Source organism: Geotrypetes seraphini, chromosome 2, assembly GCF_902459505.1.
Source record: "Geotrypetes seraphini chromosome 2, aGeoSer1.1, whole genome shotgun sequence".
In the NCBI taxonomy this organism is placed as follows: domain Eukaryota; kingdom Metazoa; phylum Chordata; class Amphibia; order Gymnophiona; family Dermophiidae; genus Geotrypetes; species Geotrypetes seraphini.
This window is the reverse complement of record NC_047085.1, coordinates 426,422,103-426,434,952: the sequence shown is the minus strand read 5'-3', so window position 1 is coordinate 426,434,952 and position 12,850 is coordinate 426,422,103. Positions and strand designations below refer to the sequence as shown.

Here is a 12,850-nt window from a genome sequence, read left to right as displayed (position 1 = left end):
TGACGGACTATCCTCTATACCCTATGAAGTGCTCAACTGCCACACCTTTTCCCTTTTAAAAGCAAAAATTAAATGTGTGGCCAGTGCAAAGCCTGTGCAGTAAACACAGGGAATGCGCCCTGCCCGAGGTGACTCCAGATTTATACCTCTGCACTCCCTCCTCCCAAGATTTTGGCAGTTAATTTCAGTGATCATAATCACCCCAACTTGTGGGTTGAAATCCCGCACTTCTCCCTGTGACACTGGACAAGTCACTTAATCTATCTTTTAAAATCAATCATCAGCTCTCAGTTGATTTTAGATGCACTCACTTATCTATAAAAAGGCTTTCAAAATGTTACTTGTATCAAGAGGGGTACTTCAAACAGAAGTGTTGCTTTTAAACAGAGATAAAGCAATGATAGGGCATGCTCCAAAAGGGGCTGTTATAAGCTATAATTTGAAATGCAAGGGAATTCATAATGTTCACAATTAGGCATTTATTTGATTAACTTAACCTGGTGAATCTTAGGAGTGTTTTTAAGGCCTTCAAGAAACATCTGGTGACTAAGGCCCAAATTCTGTAACCGGCGCCTAATGGTAGGCACCTATTATGGAGGCGCCCATCTTGCTAGGCGCCTATCTAAACTGAATAACAAGCTCAATTAAGCTTTTTAATCCGCAATAACTGAAACAGGTGCCTATCAAGAAAAAGCGATTCTGTAACAAGGCGCCTCTAAAAATTTAGGCGGCCTTCAAAAAAATAGGCATGGGCGTGGCTTTGTGTTAGGCGTTTTTTTACAGAATTGCTGCTCTTAAGCGTGCTTAAGCGCTCGCATGGGCGCCTAACTTTTAGTTGTGCCTAGAGTTGGGCTATTTATTGGGCGCCTCCAAAATAGGTGCTCAAATAGGTGCCGTTCAGCGCGATTCACTAAAGAGCACCCAATTTTACTTGAATCGTGCTGAACGGTGCCTATATTGGCGCCTAACTTTTGGGCGCTTCTTATAGAATTTGCCCTTTATTTTACAAACTTAGTATTCATTAAGGCTTATTTTCCTTTATTCTGGATGTCTGGTAAAGACCTTAATGAATCAGGCTCTTAAAGGCACAGAAGCATAAAATTACACCACTGGAAAGAATTTAACAATGAAAACGGTAATGCCTATTTGTACTAAAAATTATTGGAATATAATAGCACAGCCCTGCTGTTAGTACTGGAGTTGCTGAATAATTCAGGGACTCTTCTACCAAACTGCAGTAAAAAAGTGGCCTTAGCACGTGCTCACTTGGGTCATTTTTACTGCATGGGTAAAAAGGCTGCTTTTTTCTATTTTTTAATTAATGGCCAATGTACTAATTTTCCTGTTAGTACATGAGCACTTACCAACGCCTATTTCGAAGGTGATAGGGGCTCATGTGCTGATCATGTGCAAATTCGTCTGCACGTGGAAATGTAGCTGTGGCTACTCTCCCCCCCCCCCGACCCGCACCAGCATTAAAAAAAAATTGGCATTGATCAGAATGTCGCTTAGTGTGATTCTATAGAAAGCACCCACTATATAAAGAATCCCACTTAACAGCCATATGTGGCATAACATTTAGGTGTACTCATTTAGGCCAAGGAAAACCATGCCTAAATACCTGTGCCTAAGTTGTACATGGATTGAGCGTATTCTATAACAATGCACTGAGCTTTTAGGAATGCCCATGATCCGCCTATGCTCCCCCCTGGTCACTCCTCCTGTTTTAAGATTCATGTATTAGAAGTGACACACTCTACTTTATAGAATGTGCCCACAAAATGTGTGCATAACTTCTAATTAATGCCAATTAGCATCTGTTATTAAGGGTTAATTGCCAATTACTGGTCCTGAATAGGACATCAGATATAAAATTTGGGCTTATGCATTTGGATGTCCTGTTAGCATTTATGCATGTTATGAGGTAAATCCTGTATATGGCGCCAAAAAAATTAGCACAGAAAAAAAAACATGTTTAACGCTATTCCATAAGCCATGCCTAAAGTTAGGCATGGTTTAGAGAATACATGTGGTCAGACCCAAGACTAAAGTTTAGACAAGATCATTTATACCAACTAGACCTGGTGTAAATGCTAGATTGGGTGCATCATACAACAGTGCATGTAATTTTTATGAATGTCCATGACCCTCCCATGGCCATGTCCTCTTTTGATTTCTGTGCATTGGATAGAATAAGCTTAGAAAGTTGTGAACATAAATTCTAATTAGTGCCAATAATTGCTTGTCAATGGCAATTATTAGCACCAACTGGCTTATTAAACAATTAAGTTTTGTGTACAATTTGGCTGTGTTGCCAAATTTGTTTGCACAACTTTAGCTGCCATATATAGAATCTGGAGGTATGTACACTTACCCCCAAATGTATTTGTATTTTATTTATTGCATGTAAGTGGCACACCTGTATGCTCCCTGTTATAGAATTGCCCTTCTCCTGTATGTTGCTTGTTTGTTGCTCACAGTCACATATCCAGGATGAACTAACCCTGGATATTGAATGATGGAATATGTGTAGCGCCTAGCATTCAGTATCTGAGAATTTAACTGTATACTAGTGGATATCGAGACTGACGCCCAGTTAACATGACACATCAAGGTAAGATATCCTTTAGCTGGTTAACAGATCAAATATTGCCACTAACCAACTAAGCCCATGCTCTGCCCCAGGACTGTCCCTAAACTAGCTGGTTAGCAGAAGAGTTCAGCGGCAACACCTGGTTAAGTGCTGCTGAATATTTGCAGCTCGTAAGCTTGGCAGGCTTTAACTGTGCAGGAAACACTCTGTTGCACTGCAGATGAAGTTTCCATTATTTGACACAACCTATGTTATGGTGACATGAAAACTTTTTAAAAAGCACATAAAATTGGGAATACTTACATATCCAAAATTTTGTGCTCCTCTAGGAACACCTGCAACTAACTCTGAAAATTTAAAAAAAAAAAAAAGTTTATAAATAGGAGAAAATCTCATGATTCGTGTACATCTTAGGCAAGAAACAACTTAGCAATAAGGGAAATAATAAAGATAAAGTCAATGATCCTCAGTCTGAAATTAACAACAAATGGCTCTGAAAGCATAGCTGCTTGACTGTAACAGGGATTCTCCATATGGGAATGCAACCACACTTCCTGTTGATGCCACTGTTCCCCAGTATTGGAGTTCTCCATGAGTGAAGAAACAAGTGAAACTTGTATAAACATACATGGATGATTCCAGCTCGGTAATCGTGATTCCTCCTAACCAAGTCTATTTCCAAATGAAGCAGAGAGACAAAGAATCTGTAATGTAAGTGGGGAAAGTGATGCATTCCCCTGCTCTCTAAGGAGTACCTTCATTACAGGTAAGCAACGATGCTTTCTCCAAAGACAAGCAGAGCAATCCAGGCACACTTCCTGGTGAATCTCAACCTACACGTCACTAACTTTACAAATGGTAATCAGATAATTACAGTGATCAGAGTTAAAGAGCAAACATGTTGTGTAGGACTATTTTTCCAAAAACTAAGTCCTGAGAAGATGTTGAGTCTAGACCAGGGGTGCCCACACTTTTTGGGCTTGCGAGCTACTTTTAAAATGACCAAGTCAAAATGATCTACCAACAATAAAATTTTAAAAAACACAAAGCACACTGTACGCAGAGAAAATGTTAATTATCATTTATATTCCGCGGGTTTTCAAAAAGGTCAAGGCAGATGACTTTATGAAATGTCACCTCAGTAACAACTATACAAAACTAGACAAATATACCCCCTCCCTTTTGACTAAACCACAATAGCGTTTTTTAGCGCAGGGAGCTGCGCTGAATGCCCTCCGCTGCTCTCAATGCTCATAGGCTCCCTGCGCTAAAAACCGCTATTGCGGTTTAGTAAAAGGGGGCCATATTTCAAAATATAGATAGCAGATATAAATTCTCAAAACTGACACATTTTGATCATTAAATTGAAAATAAAATCATTTTTCCTGCCTTTGTTGTCTGGTGATTTCATGAGTCTCTGGTTGCACTTTATTCTTCTGACTGTGCATCCAATATTTCTTCCCTTCTTTCAGCCTGCTTTATGCTTCCAGACCTCATTCCCTTCGCCAATTTTTTCTTCCTCTCTCCCTCCTCCTCCCCTTTCTTTCTTTCTGCCTTTCTTTATGTCTCCCTGCCCCTTTCTTTCTGTCTGTCTGTCTTTCTCTCTTCATGTCCCCTTTCTTTCTGTCTTCCTGTCCCCCCTTTCTTTCTCTTTCCATTCTTTCTTTCTGTCTCCCTACTCTCCCTTCTTTCTGTCTCCCTGCCTGCTCCCAAGCCACCGCTGCCGCCATCAGGGAACAGGCCTCCAAACCGCCACCGCCCCAAGCTCTTCCTGCTTACCCACACAGAAGCATCGGGCCGACCAGATTTCCTCTCCCTGATGTCATTTCTGAACATAATAACATAGTAGATGACGGCAGATAAAGACCATCCAGTCTGCCCAACCTGATTCAATTTAAAAAAAATTTTCTTCTTCTTAGCTATTTCTGGGCAAGAATCCAAAGCTCTGTCCAGTACTGTGCTTAGGTTCCAACTACTGAAGTCTCCATCAAAGCTCACTCTAGCCCATCTACACCATCCCAGCCATTGAAGCCCTCCCCAGCCCATCCTCAACCAAACGGCCATATACAGATTTAGACCGTGCAAGTCTGCCCATAACTGGCCTTAGTTCTTCAATATTGGCTGGCCTGGAACTTCGTCTCCGACGTCAGAATTGACGTCAGGTGGGGAAAGTTGTTCGGCTCAGCGCTTCTGAGTCGGGAAGCAAGTAGAACGCGAAGGCAATGTGATCGACTCGCATTGCCTTTGCGATCTACCAGTCAATCAAGATCGACCTTTTGGGCACCCTTGGTCTAGACAATAATACTTTGTAAAATTAACCACAGACCAAGTTGCTGCTCTGCAGAGATTAGCTAATGACATGATTACAAGATGTTGCTTTTGCACAGAGATGAAGAGCACCAGTTTTAGGAAGGGATATTTTTCCTGCCTGAAGATAACAGAAGATAGTGTACTCAGAACCCTTGGTGGAGATGGTGTGCTTTAAAGCTAGTAAGCATAGGTTGTTGGGGTAGTACATAACAATAATTAAGATAAATGTCAAACTGACTCAATTCTTTTGAGATAATATGAAAGCTTCTGCAACTTAGTATGTCTGCTCAACAGAAGGTGAGTATGGACTTGGTAAAAAAAAAAAAAAAAAAGAAGACAGTGTGATATGTTGTTTTTTTACCTTATTTTTATTAAAATTAAAATTTCCATCTATCACATACAAATAAATGTAAAGCAAACATAACACTCTTAGATCAAGGAAAAAAATCTTAAACCACATAACAGAACAAGAAAGAAAGAAAAGAGAAAGCAAAGAACAAGGTAAATATAAAAGGAAGCAATAATAATATCCTATCACAAAATTAGGGGAGGAAATTTGACAGCAAAATCACAAGCAGAGATCAAGTAGGCACATCAGTATGGGAGGCCATTGTGAGTGAAAGTTAGTGTTGGAGTGAGTGGTCCCAGGGGCCAATATCCTGCCAACCCTAGCTGATCCTGTTCCAGAGCCCTATAAAACCAGCACTGCTAATCTAAGGAGCAGAGTACTGCCTTTCCACAGAGAAATCTTTTCTCACTAAGGACCCATAGATATGGAGGTCAAAGAGTCATAAAATGAACTCTTATGATGCCATGCAATACAAGACAAGACAGACTTTTATTTGGGGGGGGGGGATTCTCACTGGATAAAAACCACTACAACATAAAATCAATTATATTGTGAAATGTTTGACAGAAAAAGTATGAGAATGGATTTCGTAAATTCCCTTAGATGAGAAAGTAAAATCCTCCTGTTGCATAAGAAATGCCAGAGGACTGTAATCTGAAAAAGTAAGTATCTTTTCTAAAGACAGAGAACTTATAAATCTCAGCCAGATGCTATTGTACAGGAACTCCATTTTTTACATAATGTGACAGGCATATCTGGAATCCTTCATGTGTCCTGAATGTACATTGAGGCCTTCCTTGCAGATGGCCTATATTGCTTAAAAGTCAACTTAAACTATGGCAGGGACCTCTAATTCCTACACTGGGCTTTTCTCCCCTAGACAGTTAGGATTGGCCCCTATGGGTAAGCATTCTTGACCACATTCAACTGTGACACTTATCCCCTCATTTTATAACCTTGCACATACATTTTTACGGTTAGCACACAAAACTGTGGATGCAGGTTATAGTTCAGAGCACTACATACATAAATTATTTTGCAAATTAGTCTCTAAGTGGCATTACCAACCAATAATTGCTGATAATCAGAGTTAATTAGTACTAATTGGCACTACTTTGCAGTTACAGTACATGTGTAACTGGACTTAGTTGCTATTAAGAATATAAGAGTTGCCATATTGGGACAGTGGCCAACCCAGGTCACAAGTACCTGGCAAAATCCCAAAGAGTAAAACAGATTTTCTATTACTTAGTAGCTTCATGGCATGCTCCCTAGTCCTAGTATTCTTTTGGAAAGAGTGAACAAGTAACTCTAGAAACTTAGTGCAGAAAATCTATAGTGAGTAACTTCAAGGAAGGTTGGACATGGGATTGACATAGGCAGGTCAGGGGAGTGCCCAGCATGTATGTGCTAAGATTGTAGATTATTGACAATAACAAATGCAACTGCAATACTTTTTTATTTTTTTATTTTTATGCAATTTTCAAATTTCAATCAAGCGAAATACATACAACTTGAATAGGTCAATATAACATAATAATGAAATTATAAAATCAGGAAAAAAACAATTGTTGGATATTTAGTCCACAATATTAGAGGAGATCAACAGGAAAAATTACAATACAAAATACTAAGAAGCGGCATAACTCTGTGTTACCTACTGCAAGCTAAATATTATCGGCCACAATTGCTCTTTCTTCTCTCAATTCAATAAATTCCAACAGCTGTTTGGGTTCAAAAAATAAATAACTCTTATTTTGATAAGTAATAAAACATTTTACAGGAAATTTTAGCTGAAATATTCCACCCAAAGTCAGGACTCTTGGCCTTAATGCCAAGAACTCCTTTTTCCGCTTCTGGGACTTTTGAGCCATATCAGGAAATAAACAAATTTTGGCCCCATAAAACTGGTCATTTAAATGACGGAAATATAGATGCAAAACATAATCACGGTCATTTTCCAAAGCTAAAGTAACTAGTAGAGTTCTTCTCTCAGTTACCACCTCCAGTGAACTCTCTAGGAAGGTTGTCAAATCTAATTCCCCCTTTTTATCTCCTTGATTTTCAATAAGAGTAGAAGCCTCCACAGTACTTTTTAACTGCAAGTAATTACCGTATTTTCGCGGATATAACGCGCACCATTGTAAAACGCGCACAGGGGTATAGCGCGCAGAAATCACGATGATATGTACAAAAACTTTTCTATACCGCGCTCAGGCATATAACGCGCATGCTGCCCGACTCTCCTCTGGCCACCCCGACTCTCCTTTCGCTCTCCCCGACTCTCCTCTGGCCACCCCGACTCTCCTTTCGCCCTCCCCGACTCTCATCTGGTTGCCCCGACTCACCCTGACTTTCGGTGCACTGCCCCGACTCTCCTCTGGTTGCCCCGACTCACCGTTCACCCGCCCTGACTTTCGGTGCACTGCCCCGCCTCTCCGTGCCTGTCCCCCTTGAAGTCCTGTCCCCCCTTGAAGGTCTGCCTGTCCCCCTTGAAGATCTGCCTGTCCCCCCTTGAAGTCCTGTCCCCATCCTGAAAGCCTGATGCCCCCCCTCGACGTCCGATTCTTCTCCCCCCTCGGCAGGACCACTCGCACCCCCACCCCGAAGGACCGCCGACTCCCCGACAATATTGGGCCAGGAGGGAGCCCAAATCCTCCTGGCCACGGCGACCCCCTAACCCCACCCCGCACTACATTACGGGCAGGAGGGATCCCAGGCCCTCCTGCCCTCGACGCAAACCCCCCTCCCTCCAACGACCGCCCCCCCCCAGAACCTCCGACCGACCCGCGACCCCCCTGGCCGACCCCCCCACCCCCCTTCCCCGTACCTTTGGAAGTTGGCCGGACAGACGGGAGCCAAACCCGCCTGTCCGGCAGGCAGCCAACGAAGGAATGAGGCCGGATTGGCCCATCCGTCCTAAAGCTCCGCCTACTGGTGGGGCCTAAGGCGCGTGGGCCAATCAGAATAGGCCCTGGAGCCTTAGGTCCCACCTGGGGGCGCGGCCTGAGACACATGGTCGGGTTTGGCCCATGTGCCTCAGGCCGCGCCCCCAGGTGGGACCTAAGGCTCCAGGGCCTATTCTGATTGGCCCACGCGCCTTAGGCCCCACCAGTAGGCGGAGCTTTAGGACGGATGGGCCAATCCGGCCTCATTCCTTCGTTGGCTGCCTGCCGGACAGGCGGGTTTGGCTCCCGTCTGTCCGGCCAACTTCCAAAGGTACGGGGAAGGGGGGTGGGGGGGTCGGCCAGGGGGGTCGCGGGTCGGTCGGAGGTTCTTGGGGGGGGGCGGTCGTTGGAGGGAGGGGGGTTTGCGTCGAGGGCAGGAGGGCCTGGGATCCCTCCTGCCCGTAATGTAGTGCGGGGTGGGGTTAGGGGGTCGCCGTGGCCAGGAGGGTTTGGGCTCCCTTCTGGCCCAACTACACAAAGTACGGGGAAGGCGGGTGGGGGTGTCGTGGGGGTCGGCCAGGGGGGTCGCGGGTCGGCTGGGGGACGGGCGGAGGTTCTTGGGGGGGGGCGGTCGTTGGGGGGGGGGGGTTTGCGTCGAGGGCAGGAGGGCCTGGGATCCCTCCTGCCCGTAATGTAGTGCGGGGTGGGGTTAGGGGGTCGCCGTGGCCAGGAGGGTTTGGGCTCCCTCCTGGCCCGATATTGTTGGGGAGTCGGCGGTCCTTCGGGGTGAGGGTGCGAGTGGTCCTGCCGGGGGGGGGGATGTATCGGACGTCGGGGAGTCGGCCGGGCAAGAGGGCTTGGGCTCCCTCTTGCCCGATCGTGGATGCGGGTGCGGGTGGGAGCGCGTGCGAGCGGTCGTTCGGGGTGGGGGTGCGAGCGGTCCTGCTGGGGGGGTGAATCGGGCGTCGGGGCGGGGTGGGAACTATGTTTAAAAACTTTTGTATACCGCGCTCAGGCATATAACGCGCGAGGGGTATGCGCGGTACGTAAAATCACGTATAACGCGCGCGTTATATCCGCGAAAATACGGTAACTCTTACAATCATAGGTAAATTATCCAGTGGGATACACAATATTTCACTACAATATTTCCTAACCATCTCCATGGGACAGATGACTTGGAGATTTAGGAAAGTTCAAAAGTCTCAAATTATTCTTCCTCAGCTGATTTTCAAAACTCTCCATTTTCCTTGCCATGTAAACCCTTTCGTTTAATAAGCCAAAGTTTGTTTGTTCAATTTCATAGAGTTTTGTCTCCTGTTCCCCTAAATTCTATTTCATTTGAACAATATCTACTCCTTGTTGCTCAAGCTTGGAAAAGACTGTTCCATAGTCAGTAGATAAAGTAGTAATATCTAATTTAAGGTTAGCATTCATCACCGATATAGCTTGCCATAGTCCCTCCATCTTTGTAGCCATCATGTCTATCTTTGCGGGTCTCTCCAATGCTCCAAACTGCAAGCTGACTCCTCCCGAAGCACCTTTCGCCTTCAATCCGGTGTGGGGTAGATGATCTTTTCCAGACTCACCCTTCTCCACCAGGGTTCGAGCTGTACTCCCTCCCAAGCCGGAAAATGACGCCTCCATCCTCAGGAACGACGTCTCCAGCTCTCCCACCACTGGTGCGCTTCCAGGTTGAAGCGGCACCTTCCGCTGCTCAGGGCTCAAAGACGCCCCTTCTACCTGCACGGGGTCACCCGAGGTCTCCAGGTTCCCCCCCAAGGTAGGATGCACAGACACGCCTGAGCGGGAGAACGCCTCCGCCAAAGTCGCCTGGACCATCCGCTGCTGGGTACCTGTCACCGCCGGAGGATTAATGCGGGTCGCGCCCTTTCTCTTCCCCATTCCAAAGTAGGGGAAGATCCCACAGCAGGTTCATCGCGGCTCAATAGCGGAGCCTTCTCTCAGGAGTCCGCTTCCAACGCCATTTTTAATTGATCTCCCAAACATGGATCGCAACTGCAATACTTTATTCGCACACATTTATACCAGCTACCAGCATGGCATAAGTGGCCATGCCTAAATGTTGGCCTGCAAATACCCACATACGATAGTATTCTATCACAATACAAAATCTGTGTTTAATACTCAGTCTTAAGTTCCAAATTAGCAAGATAATAATAGAGCCACTCTTGCTAGTCTTCTGGCCAGAGACTGTTACTGCAATGCTTGGGAAGGGTAGGAGGGGGCATGTATTTGCAAATAAAACTCCCTTGCTCCATAGCCAAACAAAACATTAGTTCTGATTGCGCTGCTAGCACAAAAGCAAGAATGAACTACCAAGTCAAAAAAACCCAAAAACTTGTTGAACAGTACTATTAATAAAATATCAGTAAATAGATATGTACAGTAGGAACCTGATTCTGAAGACACCGCCTGCTGCAATAGGCACCTGCTGTACAGGCATCTACCGTGTGTCACTCACCGGTGGGCACCGTATCAAGAATCGCATCTATTTTCTTCTACAGACGCTTTAAATGTAGACCAGCATTTTACAGGCTTACATTTAAGGCATCTGACTCACACCTATGAGAAGCACTTAGGCACGCCTATGGACGCCTAAGGACACTTCCCGAGTAAACCATGCTAACACCAGCCTTAGGCATCCATAGGCGTGTCTGTACATGCGTGAAAAAGCCTACATTGTAGGCGTCCTTCACCCCATCAAGTTTTTTTTAACATGCATTCCGATTGGTCTGTTAGATGGTAGTAGGACGCCTATCACTACCTACAATTGGGATGCCGCTTTTAGAATCAGGCCCTAGGTGCTGAAACTAAAGGCACTGAGGAAGGGCTGTAGTTAGTTGAAAGTACTGGACATGTGGCTTCATTAACACACAGGAGGCAAAGAGGAATTTTAGTCAGCCCCGTTAAAAAAGTTGTGAACAACTGTACAGTACATTGAGATTCAGAGTTCCCAACATTTAAACCTATTTATCTGGGTATCAGGAAACAGCTTGCTCACTGCTGGTGAAAATATGTCGAGGGGAAGGGGGGCACTATGATGTTGGGGCAGCTGGTATAAGCAGGGTGCACACAATGTTAGGGCCTTGTGGAAGATCACATCGGAGTCACATAAGGTGACAATGTTGGGCACCTCTGTCCTGGGTGCCAATTTCCCTCGCTACGCCACTGCATAGAGCACTAGTTGGATAACATTTCCGTGCCCATTTTCTGCCCATGCCACATCCCATCCCCCAAATTCTTCATCTTCGCTCAGGTTTTGTAGTCCAAATGCATGACCTTGCATATCTTAGCATTAGATCTTAACTGCCAAATTTCAGACCATTCCTCAAGCTTCACTAGGTCCTTCCTCATGTTGTCCACACCCATCAGTGGTGTCTATAGTGCAGATTTTGGTATTATCTGCAAAGAGGCAATTCTTATCGAGAGCCCTTCACCAAAATCGCTTACAAAAATGTTAAAAAGAATAGGCTCAAAAACCATACCTTGAGGCACACCACTGGTAACATCCCTTTCTTCAGAGCGATTTCCATTGACCACTACCCTCTGTTTCCTTTCACACAACCAGCTTCAGATCCATTTCAACACTTTGGGGACTATCCCGAGTAGAGAGCTGCACGGAAATGGGGATGGCGGGAATCTCGCGGGACACGCGGGGTTCCCGCGGGTTCCCCCCTTCGGGTCATTGGGATCCCGTGGGGAGGCTCCCTAGGCTCACAGGGATACCATGGGGACGCCCCCTAGGGTCACGGGATTCCTACAGGATTGGATGCACTCGAGCCGCGAGGCTCGTCTTCTGTTCCCTACCTGTCCTGCCGCAGCACTCAGCCGACTGGAAGTCTTCCATGATGTCAGCACTGACGTCGGAGAGAGGGCTTAAGCAAAGCCCTCTCTCCCTCCGACATCAGCGCTGACATCGGGAAGACTTCAGGTCGGCTGTGTGCTGCGGCAGGGCAGGTAGGAAAAATTCAAGGCAGTGGTGTACCAAGGGGGAGGGTGGTCCGCTCCGGGGCATCCTTAGGGGGGGTGCAGAGCCGGCCAGATCCCCTTACTTTCGTGGCTTTCCCCCGACCGACAGACCGACAACAGGCCCGGTCCGACAAACTTCCCTGCCCTGTAGCCGCGAATCTAAATTATCTTCTTACAGCAGCTGGATTCAGGGCAGGGAGGTTTGTCGGACCAGGCCTGTTCTGTTGTTGGTCGGGCGGCGAAGCGCCACGAAGATAAGGGACAGGGAGGGAGGAAAGGTGGAGTGGAGAGGAAAAGACGCTTAAGGGAAATGGGTAAAACTGAGGTGGGAGAAGGACGCTGAAAGCACTGGGGAAGACAGAGGGGGGAGAAGGACGCTGAAAGCACATGGGGAAGAGAAAGGGGTGAAGGATGCTGAAAGGACATGGGGAAGACAGAGGGGGGAGAAGGATGCTGAAAGGACATGGGAAAGACAGAGGGGGGAGAAGGACGCTGAAAGAACATGGGGAAGACAGAGGGAGGAGAAGGATACTGACAGGACATGGGGAAGATGGGGGAGAAGGACACTGAAAGGAAATGGGGAAGAGAGAGTGGGGAGAAGATGCTGAAGGGAAATGGGGAAGAGAGAGTGGGGAGAAGACGCTGAAGGGAAATGGGGAAGAGAGAGTGGGCAAAGATGGTTAAGGGAAATGGGGAAGAGAGAGTGGGGGCAAAGAC

The 12,850-nt window shown here is 46.1% G+C and overlaps 1 protein-coding gene across 3 annotated transcripts in view; it reads right to left on the bottom strand.

Moving 5' to 3' along the window:
* ITGA8 (integrin subunit alpha 8) overlaps positions 1-12,850 on the bottom strand; it is a 473,328-nt gene that overhangs the window by 306,366 nt on the left and 154,112 nt on the right. For all 3 annotated transcript variants that reach the window (XM_033931203.1, XM_033931201.1, XM_033931202.1), the window contains exon 9: positions 2,897-2,940. In XM_033931203.1, coding sequence (XP_033787094.1) covers positions 2,897-2,940 — 44 coding nt within the window. The remainder of the gene's footprint in view (positions 1-2,896; positions 2,941-12,850) is intronic.